We start from the raw sequence: 23,417 nt of genomic DNA, 5'->3' as shown, positions 1-23,417 counted from the left end.
AGGGTCTGGAACTCACTGCCACAGGCGGTGATTTCAGCAAATAATGTGGAATTGTTCAAGAAACTTTTGGACAATTTCTTAAGGGACCGTAATATACAGGGGTACGGGTACTCCTAGAATGAGATCCTAATAGGTTGGACTTGATGGACTAATGTCTTTATTCAACCTCAAATACTATGTAACTATGTAACTATGACACAGTGCTTGTGAGCCAATCAATTGTACTTGGAAAAAATAGTCAACCAGAAAAACCATAGGTTCCATAATCAATCTTTTTTTTTTTTTAATTCAGTACTTTTTTTATTTTAATAATACAAAAAATAATCAATCTTTAATTGACCAATTGTCAATGCCTTAAAGTAACTAGACTTTCTGGTTTTTTGCAGGTAGTCGAGAAGCAGCATTTGTCTATGCCATTTCCTATGCTGGTGTGGTTTTTGCCATCACTAGAGCTTGCAGCCAAGGTGAACTAAAGTCCTGCAGCTGTGACCCAAAAAAAAGGGGTCGATCCAAGGACAAGAAAGGAGACTTTGACTGGGGAGGATGTAGTGACAACATCGATTTTGGGATTGAATTTGCCAAGGACTTTGTTGATGCCAAGGAAAGAAGAGTAAGGGATGCTCGAGCCTTGATGAACTTGCACAATAACCGTGTTGGAAGGATGGTGAGTCCCTCTAAATCTTAAAGATCATTTAAGTGAAAATTGTATTCCCTAAGTAAACAGTGATCAGGAATGTTTCACAAAGTGGATAAATCATCTTGTATGATCAATAGTGATGAATACTCGGTTTAGCAGATTTATCTAGGAGTTAAACCAAATGGCTCATCAAGCTTGTAATTTCTCTCCACTGACTAAGTACATAACAAAACATCGCCCCTTCCTTGTTCCAGATGTGTAGATGCGTCCCAATCTGGGGAGAACATATCTAAACTTTTTAAACGATAAACGTTGTTTGGAAAGAAACCACTGGAGGTTAAAGCAGAAATATTTTGTGCCATAAATATATTTCCATGCTGGGTAATTTATGGTCCTCTAGCTTAAAGAGAATAAACAGTTATGGTTTCAAAGGGAGTCATAAGATAACATCTAAAGAGGAGGGAGGTTATGGGAGACATTAATCTGCCAGATTTCATATGCCCATATTGTAGTTTCAGCTGCAAATTGGATATTTTAGATTCCTGGCTTTCCTAATACAATAGCTTTGTCATTCATAATTTCACTAATTATTAATGGTTACCAGAGCAATCCATAGTTTTAGCTAGAGCCATATTTATTTTTCATTTGCATCCCACTCTGTGGAAATAACCGTTTATTTATGAACCCATAAAGCCTTTTGTTATTGCATTAAACAGTTCTTTATGGAAAAAAGCTGTAGTTAATTTTTTAACAAGAATAAAAGCAAAAACAAATGTACTCCTTTACTTGAACAATCACAAAAACCTCACAGATTAAACAGTGAAAAGGGACCAAGCAGACAACTATTGACTCCAAGAAAAAAAAAGCTAAAGATTTTTTGTGTTTACATGAACAATTAACATAGAACTTCCATCTGACATTACTTATTAGTTGTACAATGTCCAATAAATATGTTGTTTTTGCTGTAAGTAATACTAGTGAGTGTATAACCTATATTGAGCAGCAACATGTATATAGTTAGTAAACTCGCTTGCTCATTCTTACAGTCATACATGTATTTTGCTTATCACCTAAAATAAATTAAATATCCAGTAATCCACTGCAAGAATATTGTATCTCTTGAAATGCAATGCAATTCAATCAGAGGTGCTACTATATACAGTTGCTGAAACTCACAATTGTATTTACATAGAAACACAGAAGAGTGGTGGCATACCAGCTTTCTCGTTGGATGACCAGTGAAATGTCTTCAAGAAAAATACAGCAAGTCCAGTTGCCTTGACTTATTTTTTACAGATATACCTTGACCTGGATGAATGAGAACCTTGACAGACACTAATGGGGTTTTTCACAAAAGGATGTACGAGTTTGGAAAAGGCAGGAGAAGTGAACAATCTAGGACAACATAGCTGAACTGGAAAGTGAGCTGAATTGAATAATGTTTTTCAAATCAGCTATGTTGTCCTAGATTGTTCACTTCTCCTGCCATCTCCAAACTCTGCACCCTTTTGTGAATAACCCTGTGTCTATCGAGTCTTGTTTAATTTTTTTTGTTTTGTTTTTTTGTACCTTTTGTGTCTGAGCATACATTCATGTTGGACTCTTAATTAGGGATGCACCGATACCGATACTAGTATAGGTGCCAAAACCGAGTATTTGGGCGAGTACTCGTCCAAATGCTCCGATACCTTCCCCGATACCGGAACTTCCAGTCAGAGGAAGATTTAGCTTCCCGCCCAATCAGCATCGAGCCGGCCGAACAGCACCTGGGTGCTACAATTGGAGAGGAGACACCAAAATGACTGCTAGTTAACACACAGCATAGAGTACAGCGTTCAGGCATAATGTACATCCCCGCTTACTTAAAGCAGATTTTAAGATTACTTCCCCCGCATCCATACAGTCAACCTATAAGCAAAAACCTTCTATCTTCCCACCCAGACCAAATATTTTAAAGCACAATTTTCTCAAACCAAAATCTTCCTCATCCACCTCCCTCCACTGCAATCACAAATTCCACCCCCAAAAGAATATCACTAAGAACAAATCATCTGGCCTAAACGCCCAGCTGCAAGGACAGAAATGTGGGCCTTTGCCCTGTAACTCTAGACTTGTACGTTTAACTGCCTGTGTAGAAAATATATTTTAAGGGGTTTCAAAGGAGCCACATAGAAGTGTATAAGATAAAGAATAATATCATAAGTGATAGCATACATTTATGAACAACAGATGTTTGCAAACAATTCTACTTTTTTATGGGGAAATATGCACAAACTTGGACAGAGAGGTGGCTGATGTATTGTATCTGGACTGTTTTTAAACCAATGTTTAAAAAAGGCATTTTTTTTAAATAGACTGGCTTTAAGTTAACACCCAGAGTTGTACTTTAAATGGTCAAAAGTTGCATGTAACGTTTTCCAAAGTTTCGTTTTGGGGCTATTACTGTTAAGTTTTTTTAACTAAAATTGGGATTCAAGGTATAATTTTGTACAAAACTATCTAGCGCAATATAGTTCTTGCAGGTTGTTTAGGACACAGGTTTCCAAAAGAACAGAAAAAGGCAGACTCCAAACCCTACTTACAGTCTGTACAGAAGAGAGAACCTTTTTCCAATAGCACCTGCACACCTGGCATAAGCCACTAGTACAATGTCCCCAGCTTATAATCAGTTCTTCCAGACACACTCTAGCAGTGAAGTCCCCACCTCAATCCTGGAAGTATCTGGCCTTAGATACGCTCAAGCAGGACAGCAGGAAGCTTCCAGGCCCAGGCAATGGCCTTTCCTTTGAATGTACACCCTCCCTAGGCAACAGGCCTGGGAGCAAAGAATGCAGCAACACACACCTCCTCACCAGGCAGGGCCTGCAAGGAAACAGAGTTTCCAGAAGGTCACCCAAACTATGTATATCTTGCACCACTGGAATGCACCATTGGCAATAAATATTCAAGTGTTTGGCGAGGGAGACATATATTTATAATCCTTAAATGTTATATCTTCTCACACTATTGCCAGGAGTACTGCCCAACAGCAGGCAGAAGCAAACAATAAAACTGAGCTTAAGGAAAAACATTAAAAAGTAGAACTAACAATTAGAGCTCAGGCTGGCTGTAGTCCAGCTGTGACACCAAATTCAGACTAGGGACTGCTTAGGGCAGGTTTCTTACAATTAAAAGAGGTATAAACCCAAGAGAAAAATACATAACCTTGGCACTGTATAAAGCAATACAACCGCATCTTGAATGTGGTGGATACCAGTTTGCAAAAAGGGTGTCCTGGAACTGAAAAGGGTGCAGAGAAGGGCAACTAAATTAGTAAGGAGCATTGAAGAGTTTTATGATGAAAAGATAACAGTAAAGTGTATTTCCACCTTTGCAGTCAAATTTGAGAAAACCCCAATAAATGTTTGTTATATGATCCTAGACACACAACATACCTAATAATCATTTTTAGAAATATATTTACTACTTACTACTACTTTATTTCTTACTTAGCTGTTTCTTTGGTGCAGGCCTTTGTGCAGATTTCCAGGCTACTCTGAAAAGTTTGTCCCTTAGTTTATCCCTTTACTTTTCACTTTCAGACTGAATTTCTTTTCATTATAATACAATTCTTGTTCAAGTCTTATACCATTTGTTAAGACAGTGTTCAAATATAGTTCACAACCAATAATGAAATTTGGCACCACAATACAGACAGAGTTAATGAGAGTAAACAGAGCTTCCCACAACTCCCTCCAGTCCCCTCCTTAACATTACACAGAGGGAAAGCTGGGTAGGAAATTGTAAGCAAGTATAGAGCACAAGTAGGAATGTTCATTTTTTTAAGTTATGTTGTGTGAATGAGAACACATATGTAACAAATATAAAGTAGGTGTTATCCCAGTTTTACTGCAAAAGTGGAACTAAATTCGAAGGTTACCCTCAAAGACACAAGGGCTTTTCTTGCAACTAGAAAAAAAAAAGAGATTTTGATGCACTTGTGTCTTTATTCAACCTCAAATACTATGTAACTATGTAACCTCTGCATACAGATAGGGTTCCTTACAGTAGAAGTTATGAAAAAATTGTATTGTCTATTACAGAGTAACTGTCTCTAACAGATTCAGCTAATTGCCTTAAAAAGGTTTAAGCACATTTCTAAAAATGCAAAATATGTATGATATGTAAGACACACATAATAAAATGCTGATTCAGTGATAATATCCAATTGATTTGCGGGGCAGGAAGGGTTTTTCTCTGTTAAGACAAATTGAACCATGCTTTGTGATTTTTTTTTCTACTACAGATTAAAGGTTTTGAGCTTGCAATTCTTTTCTCTTTTTTTTATGGTCACACTCAATGAACTTCTGAGATGACGTTATGAAGGACATAGTACTGTATGTGTAATACGTGCTTAGAAAGCTGTATCTCTGTGTAAATGTTACTTAGTAATCCCTCTCTTCTTACCTGCAGGCAGTAAAACGTTTTATGAAGCTTGAATGTAAGTGCCATGGGGTCAGTGGGTCATGCACATTAAGGACTTGTTGGCGAGCCATGTCAGATTTTCGAAAAACAGGGGACTATCTCAGGAGGAAATACAACGGGGCAATCCAGGTCACCATGAATCAAGATGGTACTAGCTTCACAGTAGCCAATCAAGACTTCAGAAAACCCACAAGAAAGGACCTTGTCTACTTTGAGAATTCTCCTGATTACTGTGTGATGGACAAGTCTGCAGGTAAAGATCAGTTGTCTCCTTTGGGTAAAGAAACAGTTCTTGAAGAGCTGTATATGCCCTCCAGCTAAATGCTACTGCAGTAACATGCAAAACATAGCAGTCGTGTTTGATCTTTTAGCAGCCAAAACATTGTTGTCTGATGTTTCCTCTGTTGAACGTAATCAGTTAAAACCTGCTTTGGTACATCAGGTATGAGATCTATATCACTTTTTATGTATGTTTTTACCGTTTCATCATTATCTCAATGAGTCTTCTTTTTCCCCAAAAAACCTGACAAACCAAAGTAATTATTTGTTAAAAAAAAGTTATTTTAAAGAGGCTTTTATATTGTATGTTTATTAACACGTTTAGTTCACGTATTCTTTTATACACCCTCTTTGTCAGTCTGCAGTCAGGCTTTCTATTGAAGCAAACAGGCACACAAATGAAGTTACAACTTTTCAAAATTTAGAACATTTAAAGAAGAACTCTAGGTTTTTATAAAACTAACCCTTGCAGTGGGGCTACCCCCTCACTGGAAGGGTTAACTGCTCCTTTTAGTCTAGGGGCCAGAATAAAGAACATATACTCACCTGATCCTAAGTCCTGTGGCAGTCATCGCTCACCTCTCCCTACCTCTGCTCCAGCTGTGGATTGTTCCTTAGCAACCTCACATCTAATGCAAGTCAATGAACCTGCAATAGACATGATGACTTCAGGGGTTCCTAAACCGCTAGAGCCCAGGGGAGAAGAGACTGTGGGGACTTGTCTAGCAGCCAGGTGGGACCTAGGATCAGGTCAGTATATCTTTTTTTATTTTCTCCCCCAGCAGTTAACCCTTGCAGCATGTGGGTAGCCCCACTGCAATAGTTTATTTTTTTTTTTAATCCTGACATTCCTCTTAGCGATGTGTGGTGCTAGGCATATTATGAAATTGTGGGGGTGTGGGAGGAGGTGCAGAATAATATAAGTTCTAATAAGTGTATAAGCACTATAGGTATGTACATGCAAAAAAGAAAACTTCTTAATCTGGAAGCACTCATTTTCATACACTACCTAGCCTGAATGTTGGAAGTGATTTTTGTATCTTTTGCATCCTAGGTTTACTGAGCCAAAAAAAACCTTACTGTAAGAGATTAAAGTGGCTCAGTGCTCCCAAACCAACGTCTGACCAGAATCTACCCAATTTGCCTGCCAGTAAATTCGGATAAAGAGCAAATTTTAAAGTTTGCCCCTCTCTACACATCAATTATACTAGGTAGAGAAGATTGACTGGTACCTGTGTAGTAAATGTTCTAATAGCTTAAAAGAGAACTATGGGGTAAGTGTTTTTCCCCATAGTTCTCTTTAGAGTCATGGGAAGACATATACTAACGTCCTGTCATGACCCAAAGCTCAGTATATTGTGGGCTATTGCCCGCAATATACTGTGAGCGCTGCAGCCAGGACGGGTCCTGACATTACTGTCGAGATCCGCCCAGCTGCGTGAGTGACAGCTGGCTCTGCCTTTCTAGAGGCAGAGCCAGCAGTGCCCTCCCCTGTCCGTTCCTCCAGTCAGAGGAGAGGGGGGAATCCCTGCGAGGAGCGGTGACTGACAGTCACCGATCACTGCAGGGAGACGATCAATTAGTGAGCAGATCAGTGCATGTTTCTGCTCACTTCCCGATCAATAGAGCCGACCTGTGACAGCTTCTTTGTCACAGGTCGGCTCTAACTATGAGGATGAGTGGAAATCACTCGCCTTATAGATCTCCTTTAAAGCTATTTCTTTAAATGTCACTCACACTGTATACCTCCTTACTTTTTGCTAATATATAAGTCAGGAAGTGAAGTGGTTGAATATAAGTATATGTATTGTGTACTATGAAAGTATAGCAAATGTGAAATTAAAATCTTTTTACCCGACGTGACCCCATCTTTTATATTTTACCAAAAAATTGGGTAATAATAAATGTTTTATCATTTAATATAGGGGAAACTGTTTTTTTAAAAAAATTTCGGTAATTTTTCCTTAATATAGTAAAAAAATAAAACCCCCAGTGGTGAATAAATACCACCAAAAGAAAGCTCTATCTGTCCCCAAAAAAGGGTATAAAATTCATTTCAGTACAGCGCTGCATGACGGAATAAATGTCAGTCAAAGTACCGCAGCGCTGAATACTGAAAAATGGCCTGGATGGGAAGGGGGTTTAACACCGCGGATGTCAACTAGTTAATGTTGCATGCCAGTTAATGACAGCAGCCAAAGAAAAATATTTAAAATAAAAAAGCTTTATTAACTTGTATTCAATAAATCACCCAAAGCTAATAACATTTTAGGTATCGCTTCATTATGTAGTAACTTTTACGCTGGGTATGTAAACCCCGGTTGATGGACAACCTCCCAATACCACTCCTTAAAGAATAGTAACAGCCTATAAAGCATACTAAATCATTTCATATACAGAGCAAGTACAATTTGAATACAGTTTTGATGGCGTATTAATAGTTGGAGTGGTTCTAACTTCAAGGCGTTTCAGGTGGAGGTGGTCTATTGTGTCCATAAGAGTAAAATAGGTAAATAACATCAACTTTTGTGAAGCCAAGAGACCACCCACTGTATGATTTCATCTGATTCCTTTAAATTGGCTGAAATGCTAACAGTGTAGCTGTGGCATTATTATCAGCAAAGGAGCAATGCCTTACTGATCCAGCTGGCTTTGAAGGGACACATGCAAGCAGGTGAGTGTTTAACCTGGATATTTTAGCATTCCTGTTGTTGATGAGTTCTAACCAGCAACAGGATCACTAGTGTGACAGGGATTTTATGCTTTAAGCTTTTGGATCAGCAAAAACAGTAAGCGACTAGAATTTTAAAAAGGAAAGTTTAGCAAAGGCATTTTTCTTCCACAAGTGCAAAATGCATCAGAGCCTTGTTGGTCTTTCATTTGATATGATCTTCACAGTAAGATTGGTGATTGTAAGGCTGACTTACTAAAGGCAAATAAGCAGTTCACTTTGCAAGAGAATTTGTGCTTTGCAGGGAAAGTTTCCCTCAACTTGGTGAATGTGGTGAAAGTTAACTTTGCAAAGAATAATCATGCCCACGGGAAAAAAAATAGTATTTTGCACATAATTAGAATGATAGCTTGCACATGATTATATGATGGATGTCAGCAGAGCTTTACCTCATTTGCTAAACTAAAGTTGAACTTACCTGCAAAGAGCAAATTGCCATTAACAACTATAGGACCATTTGTTCTGAAATGGCAGGATCAATTGATAGGTTGGACTTAAGAAGCTGATGACAGGAAAAGGTCAAAGACAACAGTTAAGCTCAACAAAAGGTCACTTTGCTAAGGAGAAGATAGTTTTTCAAATCATCTTGCATGTAGCATGTAGCCCATGGGAGCGGTTTTATTGGCCATTTAATCCTTTCACTCTTCCAGTTGCTGGAGGGAGATGAGTCAGGCCACAGAGAAAGATGAAAAGGGGTTCTCTATCAAAAGAATGTGAAGCCATTTAGAGATGACATCCAGTCCAGGGGAAATAAGTCATGTGGGTATCAGATCTCAGCTGTGAAGCTAACTTACTAACTGAGCCACAATCCTGCTGATGTACATGTTTTACTAGGAAGTGGCAATCAACCTTTATTATTATACAGGACTTTTTATAGCGCCAAAAGTTTGCGCATTGCTTTATTCTTTTACTTTAAGCAAATATATTTCAAGGGGTATTTTGTCATGTAAAACAGAATGTGAAATGTCGAGCATGTCACAGCAGGCATACCTGGAGAAATCCAAAACTAGTTGACCAAGACTAGATATCATAAAATCAATTATCTATCACAAGTACAGCTTTTCCAGTTGAAATAACAGCTTACGTATAGTACATCAATCAGGCACTTTTATTTCTGTTGAGTCAAATGTGTTCCAGGAGGGATTTCCCCTTTGCTTTATCAGGAAGCAGTGATGTCACACACTGAAATATGTAAAAGCATGCAGCCTAAGGTTTTAAAAAAGCTTCTCAGACACATAAATAACTCCCTGTCTAACTCTTTCTTTCTGAATCTATACTGCTCGATTGTCCTATTAGCATTTCCACAATTCATCTTTGCATCTACGGCTAAATTATCATAAGGCTGTAGGGCTCATTTGTGCACCAGATTAAACTTAACAGTGAAATGAGCAATAGTCACAAATAATTAAATCTAAGGAGAGTATACAGTACAGTATACTGTACTCATACAAAAAGTAGTCCTAAAAAGGAGGGAAGAATATGTAGCCTACCACATTGCAATTTAGCAGTAAAGCGCTGTAGAGCAACTACATTTCTGTATCCGCTACTAAACTACTGTAACACACAATGACAAATGGCTGCTGGGAACCCAACTCTATAGTGAGGGTCGGGCACCTAAAAAAGCCCCCATTATTGGTCCTTCTAGACCAGGTGAGGTATATTCAAAGGCCATGCAGTGCATTATAGTTACAAACAGTTTGGCCTGGGGAATTCCTACATTTGTTTGGTGTTCCACAAACCTTGAACAGGCAGGATATACCACCAACAGGATAAACCAAAACAGGTTTGCATGTTAATGATGCCATCAGATCTTACTTTGCAGAGTACATTTCTTTCTATTTCAAATTGTTATTTCAAATTCTTTCTATTTCCTACTGGTACCAAATGTGGTGTTTTATATAGTTCTTTTCATCTCATGTGATTTAACCTGATGCCAGATCTAGATGTGAAAAAACTTTAGATATAAAATAAAGCTCCATCGTTTTGGTTTAGCATCAGTAAATGATCTAGTTTGTAAGTTAGGCAGCAGTAAAGAACAAGCATATTACACTTAACACAAATTATAGCAGCATTTATTAACTCTGAAAGTGAACTACAATCATGCATTTTAACAAATTATATTGCAGGTTCATACCTTTTTCTGTGTTTGAGACATTCATGTTGACCTTATTACATCATTTTTAAACTGAATTGTGGGAAGTTGTGCCTTAATTACAAACACCATAGGCTCAATTCACAAGCTAATACACCAGTGTAATATTCCGTTTCTTTGATAAGGCCCAATGGTGATTGGTCCCCTTTAGGTAAAGCCATTGGAGCAGTTGCTTTACCCCATTTGTGGTAAGCTTACTTTTGTGCTTTAGATAAATGTAAAGTGTATGTATAGCCAAAATGTTCCTTTTTAGTTTTAGATGGGGTGAGAATTTAAAGCTTTAAAGGCTGTAAAGCTTTCATAGGTGTTTGTGTCCCGAATAGGAATATTTACTCTGTATATTTGCCCTCATGACTATTGTTGCCAAGCAGAAAGTGGTGGGAAATCCAATATGTTTTTAGTTGTCACCAAAACAGGAAATGAAATTACTTAGCAGCAATTTCCTCTCATTTCCTGTTCCGTCTCTGGGACAGAACGTGAGAAGAAATATCCCCAAAAGGACACAGCAAAAAATGAATAAATACATTTTACCCCTTCCCATTTTTATCCAAAACTAATTTTAATTAAAGGGGACAGCAAACAATAATTTATACTATAGCAAAAGGGCCATTAGGTTTAGTAATTGATTTTCATGAATGTGCCCTCGTGTATTACTAGTTAACACAACCAAAGAAATTCTTCTAGGAATAACTGCAGAACTGGCAGTAAAGAACAATAAGAACACTTTGCAAATCAAACCATCATAGTGATTACTTTTTTGGCCATTTTCCAAACCCAAGTCAACTGGAGTAAGATTTTAATCTTCCATCAAGGAATAACAGCAAATAGTTATAAGCAATGTTGGCAGTTAGGAAGGTTAAGAAGACAGAGTAGAAAGGGCAGGCCACAAAATAGGGTATCTGAGGTGATTAGCAATATAAGAGGGAAAAGAAATTAAAATGACGGCCTATTACGGTATTTTGGTCTTTAGAGTGGGAGGTTTAAGTTTGTCCTTGTACCTTTCCAAAGGAAATAGAAAAGACTGTTAAGAATTTTGAATAATACTTTGAGGTTATGGACAAATGTTTCGAAATTGTGCGCAGCTTGATCTGTTAGAAGCTACCCATTTTTTTTGTATAGTTTGAGTCAGTTTGTAGTCATCTTTCATCACTTTTTGTAACACATTGCAATTTGCTGTTTTGTAGGTTCATTGGGCACTGCAGGAAGAGTATGTGACAAAGTCTCCCGAGGGACTGACGGCTGTGAAGTGATGTGCTGTGGTAGAGGCTATGACACCACTCGTGTCACCCGAACCACCAAATGCGAGTGTAAATTCCACTGGTGTTGTGCAGTGCGGTGTAAGGAATGTGAAGAGACAGTCGATGTGCATACATGTAAGGCTCCAAAAAGGGCAGAATGGCTGGATCAGACTTGAATGGAACAGAGGTCTACACTTTGGACAAAGAGTCACAGGCCCCGTAAGATTCTGGGTATAAGTGTAGATCAGTTGCATGGCTTCTTATTTAAGTAATTCTGCAAGGCACTAAAGACAAGACTACACTTCCCAGGATGCAATGCGGACCCTCTGACAAAGGCTATAAAAGAACCAGCCCTTTCTGTAAGAGAAGTTTGCAATAAAATAAGTGGTTTTCTAACTGCGATCTCTGATCTAGTGGTATACAACAGACCACCGCTTAACAGCTTTTTTTTCTGCTGTGTGGCTTTATATCATTAATGGAGACTGATCCTTATATGCAAATGCTTTTTGTCAATATGCAACAAATATGCTGAGGAGAAAAGGAGAATACATGGACTGTAACCAGATTTTTTCCTGTAGATGCTTTTAAACTGTTAAATATTAGTGAACCCCTGCAGTAATAGCCTGATTAATGCTACAAATGCACGGGGCATTTTTCCACTTACAGAAACAAGAAAATGGTTCACTGGAAAGGATACAGGCGTGCTTCTTCGGCACACTATCATTTCATGCTTAGATTTTTTTGGTGTTTGGTGGACTATGTTTCAAGAAATTTGGATATTTTCACAGTGTAAAGTCAACAACCTTTACGAAGCTGCTCAGAAGGCCATGTGGATTTTTACAAAAACTAAACTTTGATCAGATTGTATGAAATACTCATAGACTGACTGTAAGTTTAAAAAAAAATGGAGACTTGCAAATGATTCTTTGGATTTTGGAGGACTTTGGATACGACTGTGACACCCATATTTTGTTAGAGTTGCTTGAATGATGTGTATACTGCTTTATTATTTTTTTTTAATTTGTATAAGCTTATATTGCAAACCCATTTTGTTGTTCTTCTTGCCCATCACTGAATATGGGTAAATATCCTTTTATTTATTCATATACATTATAAAGAGGAAAAGAATAAAGTATTAGTGATGCAGTTATACTGTACACCTTTTTTGTCTATCATAATCTCAAAGATCTGTTCTGTATTAAAAAGCATGGGCACAAACCTGAGAACTGCTTTTGATCAACTTTTGATGAATGATCAAGCAAATCAAATTTCTGGGGAAGGTTAGTAGGCTTCTCTTAGCAGTCCTCACTCCCTATGCCCAGACAAGTGTCTTCAAATCTCTTACAAAGTAAACTAGACAGATTGTGCATCCCTGGACTGCACGTAGAAAGTGTATTAGGGCAAACTTGTCATTTGTAACTGTGTCTATGCATTTTGATCTCTGCTTTCAATCTTATGCTTTAATACCTACATGATAGAGAATGCCCGCACCTCAAACCTAGCTGGTTTCCTAATAACATATTTTGATTTGGTTCAACATTTTGCGATGCTTCAAAAAAGTATTTATATGGTAAATTGAAAGAGCACATTTTGAGGCAGAAACACATTTTTACACAAGTATTTCACATTTCCTCATGAAAAATTTGAAGAAGCAAAGGTTGTATCAACAAGAAGCAGACCTGCTGCAGTGACGTGCGGTATCTTCCGTGCTGGGTGAGGCACGCCCCACCCCACCCCAGCACGCCAAAGCCCCGTCCCCAATCTGCCGAAGCCCCGCCCCCAACCCGGTCACCAAGCAATGTGTGGAGGAGGGAGGGAGGAAACATGGAGGAGCCTCCCTGTCTCTCACTTGCTCGTTACTGGTGAGGCATCAAGATCGATGTCCTCAATGTTTTTGTTTTCTTTTTATTGATTGGACAGCTTGGACCAATGCCGCTCTGCCATTGGTCCAAACCATCCACAGAGCTCAAGCCTCTAAAATAGAGTAGAGGCTGTTGCAGCTCTTGCCTCACTATGTTAGGTTACATAAGCAGTGGGGAAGCCTGCTGCTGGGTAACCTAACTTAGATGTCAAAAGCGAGATGAAGTGCCACCTGTAATTACCAGGCAGGGCTCCATCCATTACAGGTTACACAGCGGGGAGTATAAGTAGACCTCACAGCCCACCTGAAATAAAAACAGGAACACTGACATTTTTCAACAAGTACCTTTATTTTTTTTTAAACTGGCCACAGCAATTTATATAAAATTAACATTCCAAACAGAATATACACTGTAGAAAAACGTTTCCAGCACTTAGGTCCCTGATGAGTGCCAAGAAAAACACAGCTCATTGCTTATGGGGGAAGGAGGTGTACCATGTCCTATACCACTGTACTAGCCACCAACCACCCATAGTGGATACACCCAAAACTGTTCCCATTCTGGCTATCAAAGCCACTCAGCTCTAGTGGCCCCACCATTTTCACCTCCATAAACACAGCCCTTTTCCTTTTGAGGAGAGCCAGATCTTCGCCGTAGCCATCTGGCAGTGCCAGGGACCCACCCATCCAGAGACTGACCTGAAACAAGTGTATGTTGGCCACGTCATCCACATCAAACTGACTGTACTTCCTACCCAGCATTAAATAATATTAATCATATGAATAAATAATTAAAAGTCCAGCACCATTAACTTGATGATACATTGTTCTTGATGACACATTGGGGTCTATTCACTAAGCTGCCGTAGGCAGCCGAGTGAAAGACTGACCTGAAGTGAAGTCCTTCGGCTGCTTCGTGAATAGACCCCATTGTAACATTGATGACATCATGTCATACTGATAACAAAAAATATAGCTTTTCATTTTCTAATAACCCTTTACTGAAGTAGCCTACAAAATAAAGCGTGAATTGATACGTTGTCATCCCATTTTGTCACAAGCATGTACTTACCTGAAGTTGTGCATATCTACTGTATTTACTGGCAGGCTCTATGTGCAAACTGCACACTATGGCTATTTGTAAGCAGTATGTTTATATTGATTGCAAGAGTAAAAAAAAATTACAGAACTTGTATAATCAGGTACGATAAACATAATTCACTATTGCGCATGTTTATGAAGAACAAAACTTATGCCTGTGAAGTTTTTCTTTTCTAATCCCAGCTTTAACCCTACGATGATCTTTCTTCCTCCTTCCTGTTTCTTTGTCTAAATCAACCAGCCTCTAGGTAGGTACATGCTTCAAAAACTGTGCAGTGGAAAGACATCTTGTCCATGTCCAATTCCTTACTATGCTCGTTTCTCTCTGTTCAGTGTCTTGGGGTACCCTGACACAGCCCTAATCATAAAAATAAGCAATAAATAAATATAAGCTTTATACATGTCTTTTATTCCCTTAATTGATAATTTATAGTATCTTAAGATCTGTTTCATTTTTTTGTAAAACAATAGAATGTGTAAAAACACCCCCTAATGGGGGCAAACAATGTAAGGGGGCACCCTAATGGGGACTTTATCAACTCCGTATAATTTACTGCTTTTTACTGTATAAAGCAATAAAAATAATATTGAGCAGAATTACGTTGAGCCTGTTGGTTCGACCTTCCACAACAGTCCTAGTTTCTCATGTGGCCCCTTGAGAAAATGAATTGCCCACCCCTGATGTATTGGATCTTCTGCGCCCCTCCTTCTTTTCTGTTTCTGGAAGGTCAAAATAATTAATGGTTTATCTCTCTAGTCATACTGCCCTAGGCATGGACCATAGTGCCTTATAATGAATATCACCCATGTCCTTGGAGAGTGATGTGATATTTATTCTGCCTCTTTATTTACTAAAAAGTTAATGTGAGTAATCGCTAGGTGTGTGAACCATGAATATCTCACCCTACATACTACATTGGAAACAACAGTTTGGAGTAGTGTATCCAGAATTTTCATAGAAAATGAAAAAAGGGGCTATTAGTCAATATTCATGGGATGGTGCCAAAGCAGACTTTTTAAAAACATTTCATATTTATTATTGTTCTTTAAAAGAAATACAGATACGCAATACTTGAAGGTGCATATAAAATAAAGATAAAACCAAACATGTAGTGATAAAAAAGAACCCCGCCAGGACGGACGTCTAGATATGCTAATTATCTGTTCTATCTATGCTTTGAAAATGATCTTTTGCTGTTATAAATGTCCATTACAGAATGATGGTCAATGTTAGATTTTTGTGGGTCCTGAATTCTCAACACATTTGTGGCTTCATCAGGAGATGAGTTCACTGAAATAAGTTATAGTTATAGTTAGTTGCTGATATATTTGAAACCTCCAATGCGGGTCCACAGGTTTAAAGGAGCCTCAAACCGCCCCCCACTTGGGGACCGTGATAGGGTAAGACAGGCAATAGAATGCCGGGAACACTGTTTAAAGTGTCTATAGAAAAGAACATAATGTGGCACGAAATTAGTGGCACAAAATAAGTGAATAGAGACTGACTAAGAAATGATATGACATTGGATAAGTGCATAGAGCCTGATTAAGAAAGTCTATAATATGAAAAAATGTAAAAAGGGGCCCACTAATCACTGATGAGAAATATATCTGGGTGGGCTAATCATTGGAAAATAACAAAGTTCTTGAAAACCATATAACCAAATTGTGTTAACTGTTGGTTATTGACTATTTGATTAAATACTGGTATGGATCTTATGGTAGCATATACACACTACAAACTCTTTGTAAAGCAAATACAAAGTAACTGTTAAGGATGACTGAAAGGGATTGTAATCACAATAATAGATGTCTCTCTAAGGTTACATGTACCCTAATGGATGGATGCAATTCATAGGATCAACCAATTGAGAAACTGCCTCACTTATGATTAGGAATCCTGGTTAGCTACAACACGCTGCACAAAAATGTGTATTGGGTCGGAACCAGCCGGTACACACCAGAACCTATACATGACTTAGTTAGCATGCACCAATGTATATACATCAGGGTCCAATATACCGTAGTATGTTGTTCTACTTCATCTAGAGAAAGCCGCTGTGATGTGTCCTGAATTCTGGTCCCGCTGGTCTGCCATTGGCCAGCAGAGATCCTGATATATATATATACCCAGTCCCTGCCATGATGTCATGGTCACATGACATTAGATCGCAATCTTATAGGTGGTCTGTGTGCAAGGTCATGCCGCACATGTGCAGACAGGCCCATCGGGCGCACGTGCAGATTTCCCTAGCTAAACCAGGGAGTTGGACGTTCAGTGCCAGCTCATGTCACACATCACAGCAGTGATGTGGAAAAGGGGGAGAGAGAAAGAGGCTGATCCTCTTAGTCCTAAATAGGGATGAGCCGAACATCCCATAATGTTCGGCGAACGCTCGAACATGCTATGTTCGACTTGAACATAGGTTCGACTCGAACGCGAAGCTCATCCCTAGTCCTAAGCAACCAGGAAGCCTGACAGTTTGGTTCTCCTGTAATGCGGCCATTTAAAAATCATGTAGAGCTAAATATTAGACCAAATGGGCATTGGTCACCCACGGAGATAGCAAAGCACAACAGATGGTCTCCACTGGTGTCAACAGACAGGGAGAAAAATTATCCCACTCTCTAAAGACATCAAATGGTAGACGCTGGGGCGCACACACCACTCGGACTGCATGCATGGAAGAGACAGAAGAAATAATTTAACATGGCAAGAATGAGAAATAGTTGAGAAAATAAACTAAATAACAATAAGATTAATAACACTTACACATAGGTTTGAAGACCAAGTGCAATGCAAAGCATCAGGTGCAGTTGTGTAAAGCACACCACCACTGGACTCTAGAGAAGTGGAGACGTGTTCTCTGGAGTGACGAATCACGCTTCTCTATCTGGCAATCCAATGGACGTGTCTGCGTTTGGCGGTTGCCAGGGGAGCGGTACTAGCCTGACTGCATTTGTGCCAAGTGTAAAGTTTGGTGGAGGGGGAATTATGGTGTGTGGTTGTTTTTCAGGGCTTGGCCCCTTAGTTCCAGTGAAGGGAACTCTTAAGCATCAGCATACCAAGACATTTTGGACAATTTCATGCTCCCAACTTTGTGGGAACAGTTTGGGGATGACCCCTTCATGTTCCAACATGACTGCGCACCAGTGGACAAAGCAAGGTCCATAAGGACATGGTTGAGCGAGTTTGGGGTGAGTGAAAGTATCCATGTCAATCCACATTTCCAACATAAGAATAACTCTGAGAAGGAACATACTATACTAGAGGGTATCTATAATCAGGTAGCGGAGAGGTGGAACGCGCTAGTGACATAAGCTGCTCCTTCACATGGTAAAAATGAATGCGTGCAATGACATCCCTAGGTACCGTGACAGGGAGATAAGAGGGCTTAGGAAGGCGATGTGCTCTATCCACCACTATTTCAAAGCTTTGTAATGAAGGAAATAGGCCTCCAAGCATCGCTTGGACATACATTCTAAGATCTGTTGATGAAACAGTCTCAGGCACTCCTCTCAGCTTGACATTATTACGTCGGGCTCGGTCTTCTATATCCGCCATTTTATCTTTAAGGTGAGGGACCTCATCAGCTGTAGTTTTATGGGCATCCACTAACTCATGATGTGCTTCTGCATAATCCCCCATTTTATTTTCCATGAAATCCACTCTATCTCCCAGATCATTAAGTTCCTCAGTGAACTTGTGAATAAGGGATGAAAAATCTTTATGTAATGAATTGCGAAGCGACAGGAGCATATCCTTCAAAGTGGTGTCCATAATAGGCTGATTAGATGTGGGGTAAGCATCCAGTAACTCATTATGGTCATCAGGTGCATCAGCAATCTCATCATTAATCGTACTCGCAAAACTGGTATCTGTGCATCCCTTTATTTATATTTATAAAAACAAAATCGTACATTAAAACAGAGATGTACAAATCCCAGGAGCTCCGTGTGCTCCTTACAAATGACAGCTGCCTCCTAATTTTAGAATTTTTCTCTAGTGTAGTCTTGGATCTCAAAAGTATCGGTACATGTGCTCGTACTTGTACCGAGTACTGTACTTGGTATCTGTGCAACCCTAGTCATGGCTGAACCAAAGTGCTCCGGCAGCCAAAGTGAACTGAAGGATTAGCCAAAGCTACGGGAATATTCTTCGGCTCTTTTGTGAATAACTCACTATGACTATGTTAGAGCTGACAATTCTGTATTGTTTTAATATAACATAAGCTCCAATTCTCTTTTAAAGCTAGACATCCTAAAATGTTTTAGATATGTATGTAAATGTACATTAGTTTATTTTAGAATTAATAGATTTTTATAAAATGTATATGTAGGGCCAGATATATTTGCTTACCTTTATAAGGTCACATGACAGCTTTAAAAGGTGAGACCAAGAGCAAGCATGCAGCATGTGAAGCCAAAGTCAACTCAGAGTTCCTGATCTACAAACTTGTTTTGGGTAAGTGATTCAGAAAGTAATGAAACCAGAGGTTCAGCATGATAGACAAACATTACTTGCAGAAGGAGATCAGCCATGGCACTGGCAGACCCGAATTTCTCTCATGACAATTGTTTTAAAAGATTAATTGGCTCAGCATGAATAACTTATTTGTGGACCCACCTATCAAGTTTCATTAAAAGGTTGTGGATTTGTAATGGGACTCAGAAGCAAGCAGCATAGCTCCTTAGGTATCTAGTATATTTTCAGGTGTGGCACAAAAACATGATTATGTTATTACAACCCACAGCACGGCTATTTCACTGAATTCTATGTGTGGTTCCTGTATTCACAATATTGGTGATCAGAAGCCCTTATAAACACTGTTTCAAACAGAAGGGGCTGCAGTATTTCCTGTACTGGTTTTATTCACAATATAACGTTTCAATATTATCCTGTTTTTGACACTCTTATATAGCCTATCTCTGGATTAAAAAAAAATGTTTTTACCCCACATGGCAAGGGTTAACTGCTCATTTATGTCTCAGAGAAGGGTGAAGAGGACTTTTACTTACCTGATCCCCGCCCCCTCAGTGGTTGGTACTTATCTCTCTTTTGGTCCCTGCATTAGATGTGATAATATCAGCATGCCTTCGACTGCTGGAGTGGAGGAGGAAGAGGCTGCCGGTGACTTGGGTCAGCCAGAGCAGGAATGGGGTAAATAAAAGTCCTTTACAAAGATCCCCTAGACATAACTGAGCTGTTAATCCTTGTAGTGTGGGGGTAATCCCACTGCAAGGGTAGATTTTCTTTTTAACTGGAGCTAGGCTTTAGGTGCTTCCGGCTTAGTATTGCCGAACAATGGGTTGCTTTACTGTTCCTTTTTAGTCCGTTCAGAGTTACTGAAAACAACACAGTTTATTGTAGCTTAAGCCTTATCTAAACCCACAACAGAATTTTAATATATTGCAGCGTATCAGATTTACTTAACTGTATTCGTTTTTTGGTTTCATACTGTTTATCAGTTATTTGTACCTGATAACATTGTAAGTAACACACTTCCTGTCCTAGGGTGATTATGCTCCCCCACTTCACTGTATCTACACTGCCTTACAAAAGTATACATCACCTTGGCATTTTTCCTATTTTGTTGCATTACCACCTGGAATTAAATTAGATTTTGGGGGGTTTTGTATCATTTAATTTACACAACATACTTATCGCGCGCGCCGAGTGTATACACGCCCAGTTACATCCAAGAAGCTCCCGGCCGGCCGTGTATACACAGCGGCTGGCCGGGAGGTAGTTAAAGATGCAAAATATTTTTTATTGTGATACAAAAAAGAGCCAAGAAATAAGATATGCACACATAGACAGTGAAATAAATGCATAACTATTTACCCCCAAAGTCAACTTTGTAGAGCCACCTTTTGCAGAAATTACAGCTGCAAGTGTCTTGGGGTACATCCCTTTAAGCTTGGCACATCTAGCCACTGGGACGTTTGCCCATTCTTTAAGTCAAAACAGCTCCAGCTCCTTCAAGTTTGGTGGTTTTGCTGATGTAAAGCGATCTTTAACAAGGTTATTCACAAAAGGGTGAAGAGTTTAAAATAATACACTTATGTAAATCATAGTTTTCTTTGAAGCTGAACTCCAAGCAGCTAAATTAAAGGAGAACTATGAGACAAGTGAAAATCACTCAACCTCATAGTTCGAGCCTACGTGTGACAATGAAACTGTCACACGTCGGCTCAATAGAACGGGAAGCGAGCGAACACATACCATCGCTCGCTCACTTCTCGATCTATCCGTGCAGAGAGCCGTGACTGTCACTCACGGCTCCCTGCAGGGATTCTCCCCCTCCCCTCTCCGATCCTCCAGCGCTGACTGGCGAAACAGATGGGGAGGGGGCGGGTACAGCTGGCTCTGCCTCTGGATAGGCAGAGCCAGCTGTCACTCACGCAGCTGGGTGGATCCAGACAGTATTGTCGGGATCCGTCCCGGCTGTGGCGTCTCAGTATAACGCGAGCTGCAGCTTGCGGTATACTGAGCTTTGGGTGACAGGAGGACGCTAGTTTGTGTCCTCCCGTTACCCTTAGAAGAACTATGGGGAACAGCACTGACCCCATAGTTCTCCTTTAAAGTTAAAATACTATACTGAATCTATTTTACTCACCAAATGATTTGTATTTCTGTGTAGTCAGCTTTGTGATTCAGGCAACACCAAATTACACTGCCAGATCCTTGACCTCCACTGCAGCAGCTCAGCTTGGTCAAGGACACTGAGCTGACACCTACTCCTAGGTTGCTCATTGTATGTACACTGATGTGTTCATCCCTTTGCTCAGCTTGCATTTTTATCATCAGCACATTTGCATTAAGCACAACCTGATTGGATTGTAGTGCTGGCCATTCCTTTCCTGTTTTGAGTAAATTTGTGGGGATTATAGGAGGGAGATATTAAAGCAAATTCAGGTGCTTACACTAGCTCCATTTTAAATCCCATTCAATATTTTTTTATTAAATGCATAACTAAATTATTGCTGTTTTTTCATATCTGCTTGGAGTTCCATTTTAAAATATATTAATTTTAAAAAATCAGTTTACTCATGCAGAGTTGAATGGACTTAAATTGTTAAGAACAACGCAGTTTGTTGATATCTCTTTTGAGTTATTAGTTATTAGTGTATGCTACCTTCCTCAAAAAAGATCACACATTAGGCTGCCTTTTCTAACTATAACCCCTCCAAATTCAGGGACAGGAAGCTGAGGATCCGTTTCATTCTTTTGAGACACATATTTGAAGTAATATTTGTGTAAAGTTTAGGTGTGGGAATATTTTTTTTGGATGAGCTCTACATATCTATTAATTTCAAACATGAGGAAAACATAGATTAACAATCTGAGTGCTAGTGTTATGATTTGTAAATTGCCTTTGATGTGGTGTAGTCCTAAAGTATGGAAGGACATTTTCAACACTTAGGCCCCATTCACACCTAGGCGTATTGTAATATGCGTGTCTGTCGCGCGACCGTCACGCGTTTCCTAAGGCTACTTGGCTGTATCCCAATGGAAAACGCCCTACAAAACGGACCCAAAGTAGTCCCGGGACCTTTTCAGGCGTGGCCCGTTTTGTAGGGCGTTAGGGACGGGCGGAAATACGCCTAGGTGGGAACGAGGGCATTGACTACAATGCAATTTATATTTTTGACCATTTTGTAGAGCGTTCGTCGAGCGTAGAACGCCCTACAAAACGGTCAGGTGTGAACGAGGCCTCAGGCTGCATTCTCGGGCAGGGCCCTCCTTACCCGTTTGTCTTGACTTGTATTGTAACTGTAATATCATCCTTATATTGTAAAGCGCTGCACAAACTTTTGGTGCTATATAAATCCTGTATAATAATAATAATTCACTTTACTGCATTGCAACACATGTTAATGCATACATGTACATTGCAGTGATTTGCCATTCACTTTGAATGGCACCCAACACACATATACAGTAACTCAAAATACATCTCCATTTTAACATACCACTACACACAAATTATAATTCTGTGTGTGTTGTGGTGAGCTGTGCTGGCAAAAATTGTGCAGGTACATTGTTATACCATTCCTCTATGAGCAGGCAAGGAGAGAGTGTCATTCCTCTGACCTAATAAGCTGTTTGTAAGTTTAAACTTGACCTATTAAGTTCTGTGACAACATGATTTTGCAGCAAAGCCGTTATGGTAAACATGTGAGCCAAACCTATAGCTGTCTCTGAAGGTTTTTATTTATCCAGGTTATGGTATAGTTAGTAGTACTTAGTCACATTCAACTGGTTCTGTAATGTTGAAGATATTTCAAAACTTATTCAAGGTGCTTCCCTGGATCCAAAACAAAAAGCCTACATCTCCATTTGTGACCTAGAAATGCAAATATGAAATATTTATATATAATATTTATCTGTGTAAAAAATGAAAATATGATTAAATTTCTATTATTCAGAATATGTAAAAGTCAATGCATAGACATTAGCTTATCTTTCAGAGTAAATCTATTGTACACAGTCGAGAAAGTCAATGAAATAGGAAGCCTTTAGGGCTATCTCTGTTAATCTGTGTTTGCTTTGAAGAATTTGAATTACCCCCAAGGCGTTACTATTAGTTAAAAAGCCTGTTTTATCTTTTAGCCTGCACACAAAAACAGCAATATTACAATATCGTAGAGCTTGCTCGGTAGGAAACTTGGATCATACAATATGTTGTGACACAAGGATTACTTTTACCAAGGCTTTCCTAATCCCACTAAATTGAAAATGTCATCAAAATAACATCTCAGTGGGGATTCCAAAAAATGTGTTAAGTTCTCACTAAAGTATTATGTGCTTTGCACATGGATATCACAGATACAATAAAATATGTATGTAACCAAGAAATTAAATTTTGGCCAAGCTACCACCTTGATCTTTTATTTGGAAAATGTGTGGGTGGGGAGCTTTCTAATATACAGTAATTAGAAAATACATT

General features: G+C 39.1%; 1 protein-coding gene across 1 annotated transcript in view; it reads left to right on the top strand.

Annotated features, from left to right (window-relative positions):
* WNT2B (Wnt family member 2B) overlaps positions 1–12,252 on the top strand; it is an 80,620-nt gene extending 68,368 nt beyond the window's left edge. The window contains exons 3-5 of the mRNA XM_018560845.1: positions 387–664; positions 5,090–5,354; positions 11,448–12,252. Coding sequence (XP_018416347.1) covers positions 387–664; positions 5,090–5,354; positions 11,448–11,677 — 773 coding nt within the window. The 3' untranslated portion in view covers positions 11,678–12,252. The remainder of the gene's footprint in view (positions 1–386; positions 665–5,089; positions 5,355–11,447) is intronic.
* The last annotated feature ends 11,165 nt before the right edge of the window (positions 12,253–23,417 follow it).

This window comes from Nanorana parkeri, unplaced genomic scaffold, assembly GCF_000935625.1.
Source record: "Nanorana parkeri isolate BGI_ZX_2015 unplaced genomic scaffold, ASM93562v1 scaffold481, whole genome shotgun sequence".
NCBI classification, from domain to species: domain Eukaryota; kingdom Metazoa; phylum Chordata; class Amphibia; order Anura; family Dicroglossidae; genus Nanorana; species Nanorana parkeri.
Note: the sequence above shows the minus strand (reverse complement) of the source record. Positions and strands in the feature narration are given on the sequence as shown.